At 56.8% G+C, this 12930-nt stretch overlaps 2 protein-coding genes across 3 annotated transcripts; one reads left to right on the forward strand and one right to left on the reverse strand.

The window, feature by feature from the left end:
* Positions 1-216: 216 nt before the first annotated feature.
* Positions 217-3567, forward strand: ENDOG (endonuclease G). Its single transcript, XM_028107837.2, has 3 exons — positions 217-973; positions 1889-1998; positions 3220-3567. Exons 1-3 carry the CDS (start codon positions 464-466, stop codon positions 3500-3502), a joined length of 903 nt encoding a protein of 300 aa, XP_027963638.2. The 5' UTR covers positions 217-463; the 3' UTR covers positions 3503-3567.
* Positions 2947-10954, reverse strand: SPOUT1 (SPOUT domain containing methyltransferase 1). 2 transcript variants are annotated; one of them, XM_028107835.2, is made up of 12 exons: positions 10890-10954; positions 10229-10274; positions 9824-9946; positions 7975-8134; positions 7645-7734; positions 7475-7524; positions 7135-7265; positions 5702-5774; positions 5498-5596; positions 4877-4979; positions 4545-4692; positions 2947-3721 (listed from the first exon to the last, which is right to left on the reverse strand). In XM_028107835.2, exons 1-12 carry the CDS (start codon positions 10923-10925, stop codon positions 3653-3655), a joined length of 1128 nt encoding a protein of 375 aa, XP_027963636.1. In that variant the 5' UTR covers positions 10926-10954; the 3' UTR covers positions 2947-3652. The 2 variants fall into 2 exon arrangements, with proteins under 2 accessions (XP_027963636.1, XP_027963637.1); XM_028107836.2 differs by lacking the exon at positions 9824-9946.
* Between the last annotated feature and the right edge of the window lie 1976 nt (positions 10955-12930).

Raw genomic sequence — 12930 nt, forward strand, 5'->3', positions numbered from 1 at the left:
GATTAAGTCAGGCAGTGGAAGCGCTTTAGATGAGTGCCTGACACTTCTCGGCGCTCATAAGTCCTAAGTAGGAGCTCCTACCCGCGGCGCGGAGGGTCCCTGTGCAGTCCAATGAGGGCGCGGGGCGGAGCCGGGCGGCGGCATCCAGTTACGAACCAGGGCCCGCCCGTCCCGCCCCCTCCCGGGTGCGCGTCTTAAAAGGGCAAAGAAAGGGCGCCGTGACGTCCCCTCGGCGCCAGTCGTGACCCCTTCTGTGGGGGTTCCCCAGTTCTTCGAAGCGTCCTTGAGTGGAAGCGACGGGCATCCCACCGTCTCGCGCCCCTATCTGGCCTCCTCCCCCGCGGTGGGCCCCGCAGACCGGCGCGGCCCCTTTAAGAGCCTCGCGGGTCCGCCGCCGGAGGTCGCGGTGTTCCCCCGGCGCCGCGGGCCGCCCTCCACCTGCTCTCGGGCCGCTCTCCCCGCCATGCAGGCGCTGCGGGTCAGCCTGACCCTGGCGCTGGGCGCGGGGCTGGGCGCGGCGGCCGAAAGCTGGTGGCGGCGGCGGGAGGACGCGCGGGTGGCGCCGGGGCTGCTGGGCCGGTTGCCTGTGTTGCCCGTGGCCGCGGCGGCCGAACTGCCCGCCGTGCCCGCGAAGCCCGGGGCCCCGGCGGGCGCCGGCGAGCTGGCCAAGTACGGGCTGCCGGGGTTGGCGCAGCTCAAGAGCCGCGAGTCGTACGTGCTGTGCTACGACCCGCGCACCCGCGGCGCGCTCTGGGTGATCGAGCAGCTGCGGCCCGAGCGGCTCCGCGGCGACGGCGACCGCCGCTCGTGCGACTTCCGCGAGGACGACTCCGTGCACGCGTACCACCGCGCCACCAACGCCGACTACCGCGGCAGCGGCTTCGACCGCGGCCACCTCGCCGCCGCCGCCAACCACCGCTGGAGCCAGAAGGCCATGGAGGACACCTTCTACCTGAGTAACGTCGCGCCCCAGGTAGCGCCCGCGCTCCGGGTCAGGCGCCTGGCTGCTCACCCCGCGCGCCCCTGGCGGGAGGCACCGAGCACGGAGCCACCCAGCACCCGCTCTGCAGTCCGACCTCGATTGTGGGCCTCTGGGCACCTCCCTGAGCTTCAGTTTCCTCGCAGCGAAGACAGTGCACACGAGAGTACTGAGCACTCTTCCCGGCCCATGGCCTGCATTCAGCGCATATTAGCTGTAATGAGGGGACTGAGGCCCAGAGAGGCAAAGTGGCCAGTTGTCACACAGCAGGTGACCCAGGCAGTCTGTCTAGAGGACCCTGGGCTTTCAGCCATTGTCCCTGCCCTGCCTGCCTCCCAGGAGTCAGAGGAGAGTAACTCTGTGTGCGCTATTTCAAGCCCTCTTCAAGCAGGGCCTGGAGACTTGACCTGGGGCTCTGGGTGAAGCCCAGGGGGTCTGAACCTCCCACCTGATTTTGCTCTTCCAGCGTCTCAGTTCCGTGCCTTTTTGACTAGACACTGGAGAGCTCAAGAGCCGGAGTCAAGAGCAGATCCATGACTTCCGGCTGGGCTCTGCATGCGGTTCAGGAAGGAGAGGGTAGGGCTGGAGAGTTGGCCTTCCCATGAGGCCCCGGGGATGGGGGGGGCTTGTTTCTCTCTCCGAAGAGGGAGAAGTGCCCCTTTCCTTAGTGTGTCTCTTTGGAGCCGAGAAGCGGTTTGGGGACCTGGGATGTCAGTCCTCCCATTCTAGATGGGGGCGGGCTAGCCCCGCTCTGTCTGGCTCCACCCTCACGGCCGCCTGACGGCTCTCCTTCCTTGAGCCCCGTTGCCTCAGCGTGCTTGCCCAGCCCACTCCCCATCGGATCGGACCATCCTGGCTTGGTGCCAGTTCCTGTCCATCTGTCTGTCTGAGCCCCACCTCTCCAACCAGGTGCCCCATCTCAACCAGAATGCCTGGAACGACCTGGAGAAGTACAGCCGCAGCTTGGCTCGCACCCACGAAAATGTGTACGTTTGCACAGGGCCGCTCTTCCTGCCCAGGTAAGGCTAGAACTGGGGCGGGGGGGGGGGGCGGGGGGGGACAGCTGGGGCTGCCAGGGCCTCCCATTCACTAGAGGCCCCCTCCTGCCACTCACCATGCAGGCCTGCCTCAGCCTCTGGGTGCGCACGCAGTGCCAAGTCACATCATCTAGTTTCTTGACAAGATTGTCCGTTCTCTGCTTCAGACCCCCCCAACTGCATTTCTATAGCTAGAGGCCTGTGGGGGTACCCACAAGACTGTCTCTTCTGCGCCGGCATCAGGCCCCAAACCTGCCTCTGTTCCTCTCTCCCCTCACCTCTTGCCATGTGCCCGACTCCCTTTCTGTCCAGATAGAAAGCCTTGCACCAGGCTCTTGCTTTCGGTTTCCTCTGCTTGGAGCAACCCTCCTCACCCTTCTGGAAGCCAGGGTTTGACCTCCATCTCCCCGATCCTGAGCCTTCACTCGTGTCCCTCTGCAGCCCTGCCTCCCAGGTAGAAGGGACTGAGCTCCCCTGGGCATGCTCAGTGAATTTTCCAGCCCAGTGAAGACAGATCGGGGAGGCAAAGGGTTGCGGGGAAGCCACTGGCTCTGGAGTCCACGGGCCTCAGATGGAACCCAGGCCCTATCACCTGGTCTCTGGGTGTCATGGGCAAGTGACCTCAATACCCTCTCCTGTAAAGTGGGGAAAATAGCCATTCCCTACCTCGCAGTTGCTTCGGGGTGAAATGCGGGTGGTGGAGGTCGCTATAGTAAGCGCTCAGCATGGGCTGGCCAAGGAGGCACGGATGATCAGCAGGTGCTTCCTACGGCCTGCTGGAATGGAGTAGGCCCCGCCGAGGAAGACCGAAGTCCTCCGTCCCGTGTTCTGGGCCCCAGGCCCTCGCCCACTTGGTGCTCACCCGCCACGGGGGAGGTAGGCAGTAGTCTCGGGTCTGCAGTAATGAAGGTGAGTGCCCACAAGGCCGGGTTCTCTCAGCTGCATTTATTGCCACCACCCACCCTGCCTGACCCAGTGCTGGGCCTGAGGGAAACAGGGTAAGGGAGTGTCTACCCTGCAGGGAGCCCCCAGCCTCCTGGGGGAGCTGAGAAGGGCACAGAAGCCTCCTGCTAAGGGGGCAGTTCTACAGGCTGACACAAGGTGGAAGTCAGGCCGGGGAAGGCTTCTCAGAGGTGCAGCCTCGGGTCCGAGCAGACCCCTTGGGAACTCTGAAAGGCCTGGTGTGCCCGGGTCTGCCCGCAGGACGGAGGCTGACGGCAAGTCCTATGTGAAGTACCAGGTCATCGGCAAGAACCACGTGGCGGTGCCCACCCACTTCTTCAAGGTGCTGATCCTGGAGGCAGCAGGCGGGCAAATCGAACTCCGCTCCTATGTGATGCCCAACGCTCCTGTGGACGAGGCGCTCCCGCTGGAGCGCTTCCTGGTGCCCATCGAGAGCATCGAGCGGGCCTCGGGGCTGCTCTTTGTGCCAAATATTCTGGCGCGGGCAGGCAGCCTCAAGGCCATCACTGCAGGCTGCAAGTGAAGGCCGTACCCTGCCGGACTGTGGGGGCTGGGTCGCATTAAAGGTGGTGATCTTTGGAGACAAAAGTCCTGGCTGTGTCTGTCCCAGGGGCCCCTCAGGAGCCTCTGGCTTCCCTGCTGCTGCTTCGCGGTCTTCGGCCTGCTGGAACCTTCAGCTGGGCCGGGCACCCGCCTGGGTGAGGCCAGGCTGCAGGGCGGCCAGGGAGATGAGGATGGCCTCCTGGAGGGGAAGTGTGCCGTGGGCTGGGGCCTGGGAGGCTGGCGGGCGCCTGGCTCCCAGCCTCGCAGGGCTCGACCGCCCGGGACCGCCCCCCCGCCAGGGGCTTGCTGCCCTCCTCAGGGCCCCAAGGACGTTAAGAACAGGCTCAGCCCCATCCTGCAGATGTGCCACGGGCTGCCTGCATGCCCTGCCGGGGAAGGGCCTTGCCTCTCTGCTCCTTGAGGGGTGTTCTCCCAGGACAGGGTGGGTGCAGGGCTTCCTGCTGGGAGGGTGTGGCCCCTGGAGGGCCCTCAGGGACAGACTGGAGCTGCCCCCGTGTAGTCACCACCCTTTAAGACTACTGGACGCCAAGTGCCTCGTGTGTGGACTTCAGAAGCGGGTCCACCGGTTCCATGGGGGCACAGGACTGAGGCTCCCAGAGCTGGCTGCGTACTGCACCCCCCAGGACTGAGGTGCCACTGAAGCCCAGTGGGGAGGGCTGCCCTGCCCACCACGGTCACGTGTGAGGAAGTGGAACCCTGAGCGTACGGCTGGGGAAACTGAGGCCCGGAGCTGGGATGGCCGGGGTCTCCTGAGTTACCCACCCTGGGAGCAGCTGGATGGGCACCAGCACCCAGGATTCTTGACTCCCAGCTCACTCCTACTCTGTCCCTGCTGGAATTCGCGGTGGTAAGAGGCTGAGGCCGTCAGGAAACCATCTCCAGAGAAGGCTGGCTCGAGACAGCCCTGGGCAGAGCTGCACCCCCGCTCGGACAGACCCCTGGCTGGTGGTAGAACCTTGAGAGCAGCCTGGGGGCTGGAGGCGGGAGGAAGGCAGGCTCACCTCGGTGCGGATGGTGCGGCTGCCCTGGCTAGGGCAGGTGTTGACGTACAGATCGAACAGGACACTGGGTTCAGCCACCTCTAGGTTGGGGTCAGCATCCACCCCAGCTTCCAGCCCCTGGAGGCCCCCGAACACCACGAGAGCATGCCTGGCACCCACAGGAGAGGATCAGTCCCTGCTCACTAAGGCCACACTGAATGCAGCTTCCCAGGGCTCTCAGCCTCCCACTCCCGGGACACAGTTAGGGGCCCAGTCTGTACAGCTCCGCCCCCACCAAACAGGTTTCCGGCTCCATTTCCCCTTCCCCGGCCCCTGCCCCAGGCTGTACCCACCTGAAGCTGGGCAGCTGGGCGGAGGTCACATTCGAGCCTCTCTCTGATGTCCCAATGGTCAGGTCATACCCGTCCTGGAAGGGGGCCTCAGCAAACACAGCACCTGGGGGAGAGACCAGTTCCCTGGGGGTCCTGTTCCGATGCCAGAGCCACTCGGCTCTGTGTGTCTGCATATGGGGGTGGGGTGGGGAGAAGGGCTGGAAAAGGGGCCTCAGGGAAGGGGGTCACACCCAGCCACACACATCCGCCGTCCTGGGAGGTCCGGGACTCAGCAGGGAGAAACCACACCTGTGCTAGACTGGGGGCGTAAAGCTGAAGGTGGGTAGGAAGGAGCTCTGAGAATTCACAGTGCACCCTAGATCCATCTGGTCCTTTTGTTCTATTCCCAACCCCACGGCAGACGTTACTAATGAAGCACGATCCTTTTCCTCAGAAGTCCTTTCCAGTGTTCCAAGCAGCGCAGCCAGGGAGACCACGTCCCAGAGAAGGAAAGGCATTTGCTTACGGACACACAGTAAGGTGGCAGGACAAGGACCCTGGTCTGCCTTTTGGGTCAAGCAAGGCTCTCTGTGGCCTCCCAGAGAGGGGTCAGCTCTTCAGAGGAGGAAGCTCTGTCCTTACTGAGGCAGGAGGCCAGCCGGACCGTGTAGCCCCAGTAGAGACCGGCTTTGGTGCGAGGGTCCTGCGATGACACGACTTTTCCCCGGTAGGTCTTGCTTTCTGCAGAGGAAGCAGGGAGGCTGTGAAGATGAGGCGAGGGACAGGAGGTGGCAGGAGGTGGCTCCAAGCCCTCTGGCTGGGCCAGGCTGGGAAGTTTCCAGATACCTGGGAGCTGCTTCTGGTTCAGCTGTACTGTCACACGAAGTCCAGGCTCCAAGTTCTTGTCAATCTTCACCTCCTGGGGAGAAGCCAGGAGAAATGGGTGCTGTTCCCCAGAGGGCCAGCAGGTGTCACTGTTCTCCCAGATGCTGGGGGAGGTGAGCTCTGAGCAGCTCACAAGGTACCTGAGGGGTCCAGCTCAACCTCTGCCCCCTTTCTCTGGCACCCGGGCCAGACCTGCTCTCAAGAAACCATTTGTCGGGTGACTGGGTGGTTCAGTCGGTTAAGCAGCCGACTCTGGATTTCGGCTCAGGGCAAGATCCCGGGGTCCTGGGATCAAGCCCCACATTGGGCTCCACACCCAGCAGGGAGTCCGCCTGAGGACTCTCTCCTTCTCCCTCTGCCCCTCCCTGCTCCCCATGCAAGCATGTGCAGGCTCTCTCTCTCTCTCTCAAATAAATCTTAAAAAAAAAAAAGAGACCATTCTTGCAAAACAACTATAAGACATTGGGCAAAGACGAACGCTCTGGGCCTGGCACAGGGCAGGAATAAGTATTTCGCAGGATGAACTCCCAGTCTTCTACGTTTTGAACAGATGTGGCTATGCCACTTCCTAGCTACAGCGGTTCGAGCAGGCTACTTAATCTCTGCGAGCCTCGGTTCCCTCCACTGTCAAACAGCAAACCCTCCATAGACAACAGCCCTGGGCCCGGCGTGAGGTCAACGGGAGCTGCGACGAGTGACAACCGATGTCTGTGTTTTGTGCCAACTCTGAATTCAGGATAGGGCACTTTCTTTCCCTTCTGAGGTCTCTCCTGTCTTCTCCTTTGGTCTGGGTCTGGGTCATCCTGGTCTGCAGTTAGCCCGTCATTTCTGGTCTGCTCTTTTTGAGGGGAGGGGACCCTCCACCTTGAAGTGTTTCTGTCTCTGAATCCAGAAGCCCTGAGAGTAAGCAGGTAGCAGATGAATGCACCAATCCCAGCGTTGGCTCTGCGTCCTGCTGGAGCTGCCCCAGAGGGATTCTGAACTTGTTTTTGTAGGGTTTTGGCTGGGGTGGATTGGGTCTGAGCGTGAGGACTACCTCTGTTCATTTACTTTTTTTTTTTAATCTTTTAATTTTTTTATTGTTATGTTAATCACCATATATTACATAATTTGTTTTGGTGTAGTGTTCCATGATTCATTGTTTGTTCATAACACCCAGTGTTCCATGCAGAATGTGCTCTGTTCATTTACTTTTTAAGAAACAGTGTATTTGCTCCTGGCTTTATCTACTGAGCCCTGTCTGGGGACACTTCTCTGGCCCAAATATCCATCAGTAGGGGAACTGCAGGCACAGATGCCCGGGTCCAGGGCTCCCTGCTCACAGGACCCTGCCTGCCCTCCATGGCCAGGATGTGTCCGGAATGTCTGTCCCAACCCGCTCTCCCAGTCCCTACCTTCTTCATGCCACAGTTGACAAAGGACCCGTGGCCTGGCCGGGTGGGCCGGTCCACCACGATGCCTTCTCTGAACTCGGACTCCTCATCCTGACGCATGTGGTGAGGGCTGTCCAAGGGGTTCAGAAGCCCTGTGGGTTGGGAGATGCCAAGGCACACGGTGGTATGGCTGGAACCTTGGAGGCCTGGTCCGCGCATTCCAGGCCTGCCCCAGACCTGCTGTTTGCCACCAGGCAGAGGCCTTGCCCTGCCTGGGCCTGTTTTCTCAACTGCGCAGCAATTTCTCAGGGTCTGGGGGATGATCCATGAGAAATGGGGTCAGCACCCCCTGCAGCCTTACCTGCAAACTGGAGATCCTGATGCTTGGGGAAGAACGCCTTTCTTAGGTACCTAGTAAAGACCGTGGATCTCAGGAAGTTCCCAGGGCAGGCTGCCCCCTGCCTGACCTGCACCTCAACCACCCTCCTCCTCCCCATCATGTTCAGGGAAGTCTGCCCTTCACCCCCTTACTGTGGACACTCCAGGTACTGCAGGATCCGGGCCAGCTGCACGCATGCCTGCCCCTTCTTGCCGACTCCCCTGAATTCTCCCTCCACGGTCCTGGAAAGAGAAAGATAGGGCTTCCAGAGCCTACTGTGCTCCCTTCGAGAGCTTCTCCACCCAAAATGACCCCTGCAGTGCCCCTGCTTTGCAACTCCTCCCACCAGATTCACTGGGGGAGATTGCAGGCAGCATTCTCAGCCCCGGCAAGTAGGCAGCGACAAAGATGAAGCAAAGTCAATCCTAGCGGTCTCTCCCTCCTCACTTAGCCCCCCGGTGCCCTACTGGATGGCCCCTCACTTGGCATCTTGGCCTTCTTCGTCGAACACCACAATCTCATCCACACAGAAGATGGTGCAGGCTCTGGCAATCTGGCCAGCCAGGTAGGTGCGGAGCTCCGGTGACTGGGCATTGTCCAGGATGGAGCCTGGCAGGGCCACACTCAGGGTGTAGGGCCGACCTGGGCAGGGGAGGGGTGTTCATGGGCAGTCTAAGAGGCTAGGGTCGAGCTTTCCCCTCTCTCCCTCTAATCCCAGGGCCCAGAGTTAGAAAACTTTTCCTCGGGGAGGAATTTTGAGGCCAGCAAAATAGATCCAACTCCCCTTTCCAGGCCTCAATCTACCCAGGAGGAAAATGGACCTACTGGTCCCCAAGGCGCCCATGAACAGGGCACACAACTGGGCAAGCCTGGAGAGTGGTTAGAGGCACTGGCCCATGTTCATGTGCTGGCTCCACCCCCTATGGCCTCAGTTCTCCAGCGTCAAAGGGGGATAATAAAGAGAGCTAATATTATTAGGGCCTTTTCTGTGTGCATTCACCCCGTAACCCTAGGAAGTATTACTATAGGATCCCCATCGAGAGGTGGGGACCCTGTGACCCAGAAAGATCAAACATGTGGCACAAGGTCACAGAAAAGGCAAGACAGCTGACATATGGGTTCAGGCTGTCTAGTTCCGGAGGGACCACCGTATTCACCCTCCCAGAGCCACCCAAAGGGAGCCACATGAGGGACCACCCAGGAAGGACTTCCCTGGTGTCTGAAACAGCTGACATGCTCAGTTTCTATCCCCACTGTCAACATCATCACTGGTAACCAACGGGCTTAGAGGGCATGTTATGACACCCTAACCCTCCTGACATTTGGGTCTAGACAAGGAGAAAAGATATAATCTGTTAGGGTAGCTCCAGATGTACTAATGTGGAAGGACACACAGGGCACAATGTGCAATGAGAAAAACCAGGTCCAGAAGCTAATGGATAACGTGACTTCACTTTTGTAAAACTGTACCTATATACTCTACATATGTATACGTGGATGTAACATAACATCTGGAGAAACTTTCACTGCAATGTTTGCTGGGATTTATCTTCTTTACAGTTTTCTGTATTTTAGGGAAGGGGATTGTTTTGAACAGGTATTATTTAATGAGAAAAAAAAAGACAAATTCTTATTATAATCAAAATAAGGGGCGCCTTATTTTGGGTGTAAGCCCCACGTTGGGTGTAGAGCTTCCTTAAAAAAATAAAATGAATAAATAAAATAAAATTAAAATAAAATAAAAAAATAAAAATAAATAAAATGAAATAAAAATAAATAAGGGGCACCTGGGTGGCTCAGTTGGTTGGGCGACTGCCTTCAGCTCAGGTCATGATCCTGGAGTCCCAGGATCGAGTCCCGCATTGGGCTCCCTGCTCGGCGGGGAGTCTGCTTCTCCCTCTGACCCTCCCCCCTCTCATATGCTCTCTCTCTCTCATTCTCTCTCTCTCAAATAAATAAATAAAATCTATAAAAGAAAAAGGGAAAAGAAATTAAAATTTTTTAAAAAAATAAAAATATAAATAAGTAAATAAAATCAAAATAAGTAAATGAACAACTAGATTAAAGCACACAGAAAGTGCTCAATAAAAAAGTAAAAAAAAAAACCCAAAACTGTCATTATGATGATGAGTTCTGGAGGTATAAAGTTATGATATGTGATGCTTAGGCTCCAAAGGATTGAAATCTACCTAAGTAGGAGGTTAGGACTCAGGTTTTCCCATTCTCTGGACCTCAGTTTCTCCCTCAGGACAAGATGTCTGGACCCACTGGTCTCTAAGGTCCCTTCCAGATATGACATTCTCTTCCCTGCCCAGGACCCAGTCTGCCCACCCTGGTCCTCCCTCTGTGCAGTTGCCTCTTCCTGTTGGAGCTTTGCCTGTTCTTCCTGTGCCCGCTGCCGCTCCAGTTTTTTCATCAGCTTGAGATCCTTCCACTTCTTTTTCTCCTCTTTCTCTGGAGAAGAGGACATGTGGATTGGTGGAGGGGAGAGGGACTTGGAGGGAGAGGCCCATGGAGCAGTCCAGGAGATGGTGCCCTCCCAATACGGTCAGCCTGGCCTCTCCGGTGCTGCTTACTGAGCAGCCAGAGGAGCCTGTGGCCCCGTCTTTCCCATTTTGGGTGCTGGGGGACCCAGAGGGACAAACCTGGAGGCTCTCCCCGAGGTTCAGCAGTGCACTGCTGGAGTGGCCTCGGGCAAGGCTGAGCAGATCCCCTCCCCCTCAGCCTCTTACTTACTCTGCTGCTTCCATTTTCGCCACTCGACCCTTTGGCCATGTTCACCCTAGAGTAGGAATGGGAAGAGGTACAGGAGTGAGGCTGAATGATCACACCTGGGAGGGGGTCCCATTTCCTGCCTATAAATGGGGGTGGTGAGGAAACCACGGAATGCCCCCACCCCGCTGCCGCTGGGAGAGCGTCAGAGAGCAGAGACCTGCTACACTCTAGTGCCTGGGGCCGGGTCTGACACATAGCAAGCACTCAATAAGTCGTCGAATCGAGTCTGACAGGGCAGAAGAGGAAACTGAAGCTCAGGGGGAGAGGATCTGCCTACTGTCGCCCTGGGAGTCAGACGAGATACGCCACGAAAGAGCTTGAGAGGGCAGCCAGGGTCCCACCTCCTGAATCCACGCCCGGGTCAGAGTAGCCGCAAGGGGCTCCAGCAATGGGTTACCTGACGCTGTCCCGGCCCTGGCTAGGACCCCGGCACTCACCCCCGGTTCTCATGCGCAGGGGCGCACGCGGCCACGAACATGCGGCACCTCGGGGCTTCCGGGCTCGGATCAGCGACAAGCAGGGAGCGGGAAGCGCGGCCCAGCTCCACCACGGGCCCCCACGCGGCTCGTTCTCGCGCCCCCACCCCCTGTCCTGCCCCGGGGCTCCACCTCCCGCCACTTACCGGGCCGCAGGGCCGCTTCTTCACGCGCTCCGCCATGTTCGCCGCACACCGTCAGCCACACCCTGCCAATCAGACTCACCTCTTCCGGCCACACCTCCGCCGAGCCGTCCAATCGGAGAACCAAGGGCATGCGGGGGCGTGGCCTACGCGTCTAGAGGCTTTGCGAGCGCGTGGGCTGGGACGCGCTCGCTGGGTTGAGCCGAGTCCGCGCAGCGCGTGGGGGCCAGATCTTGTCGCCGGCCTCGGGGGTCCAGAGGGCAGTTTGTGCAGTGCTGTGCTGGATCTCTGGACGACAGGAGAGCCGCCCTCTGTTTCCGCAGGAGCGCGACGCTTAAAACTCAGCTCGATTTTATTCTACATGGGGACCTTGAGGCCCAGAGCTGGAGTGTGATTCAGAGCTGGAAATGATCTTAGAATTTAATTCAGTTCTTTTATGGATGCATTCATTTACTCTCTCTTTCAATTAACAGACTTTATTTTTTAGAGCAGATTTACCAGAAATTGAGCACATAGTACACAGTTCCCATATAACCTTTCTCCCCCACTCATTTTCCCCAACTCTCAACATCAACATATTGGTTGATGAACCAATATTAATACAGTATTATTAACTAAAGTCCATAGTTTACATTAGGGTCCACTCTGTGTTGTACATTCTACAGGTTTTGGCAAAGACATCATGTCATGTATCTACCATCATAGTATGGTACAAAATAAGTCCACTGCCCTAAAAACCCTGTGTTCCACCTACCCTCTTCCAAGCCCCTGGCAACCACTAATCTTTTTTACTATCTCTATAGTTTTCCAGAATGTCATATAGTCGGAATCAAAGTATGTAGCTTTTTAATTTATTTTTAATTATTTATTTTAAAATAAGCTCTACACCCAAGGCGGGGCTGAATTCACAACCCTATTCCATTGCATGGATATGCCAAAGTTCATCCATTCACCTTGTGAAGGATATCTGATTGCTTCCAGTTATGAATAAAGCTGCAATAAACACTCATGTGCAGGTTTTTGTGTGGACAAGAATTTTCAACTCACGGGTAAATAGCTGGGAACCTGATTGCTGGATTGGGCAGTTAAGACCATGATTACCTTTGTAAAAAACTGCCAAGCTATCTTCCAAAGTGACTAGACCATTTGCACTCCTGCCAGCCATGAATGAGCTAAGCATTCTTTTTTATGCTAATGAATTTGAGGGGTGCCTGGGTGGCTTAGTCGGGTAAGGGTCTTCCTTTGGCTCAGGTCATGATCTCAAGGTCTTGGGATCCCAGGTTCCCAGGTCGGGCTCCCTGCTCGGCGGGGAGTCTGCTTCTCCCTCTGCCCCTCCCCCTGGCTTGTGCTCACACCTGCGCTCGCTCTTTCTCTCTCTCTCTCTCTCATACATAATACATAAATGAAATCTTTAAAAAAAATAAATAGTAAGTAATAAAAATAATAAATAAATTTGAGTCAATATTTATTCAATCAAGAAATAGTTATCGAACAGGGTCTATTTAGAGGCAGGTACGCCTTGTTCCCGAGGCAGGTACGCCTTGTTCCCGAGGCAGGAACAGGGACGCAACGGTAAGCAAAAGCAGATGCTGATCTGGAGCTAACAACCAAACAGAGGAGAGACTGATTTTTTTTTAACCCTTTAATTTACAAAATTCTTTTCATTTTTCTATTTTTTAAGTAAGCTCTAGGTCTAACATGGGGCTCGAACTCAACCCCAAGATCAAGAGCTACATGCTCTACCACCTAAGCCAGCCAGGTGCCCCGAGGAGACATTAATTTTTTTTTAATTCTTTTTTTTATATTTTATTTATTTATTCATGAGAGACAGAGGGAGAGAGAGAGAGAAGCAGGCTCCCAAGGAGCAGGGAGCCCGATGCGGGACTCTATCCCAGGACCCCGGGATCATGACCTGAGCCGAAGGCAGACGCTTAACCATCTGAGCCACCCAGGCGCCCGAGATTAATTTTTAATTCAGTATATTTGTTAACATTCCAAGGGTGTGTTTATTTCCCCAGCCTCTCCCTCCAGTATCTGAATGAGA

This window comes from Eumetopias jubatus, unplaced genomic scaffold, assembly GCF_037043125.1.
Source record: "Eumetopias jubatus isolate StellerSeaLion01/CBP00866 unplaced genomic scaffold, mEumJub1_p1.0 scaffold_15, whole genome shotgun sequence".
Lineage (NCBI taxonomy): Eukaryota > Metazoa > Chordata > Mammalia > Carnivora > Otariidae > Eumetopias > Eumetopias jubatus.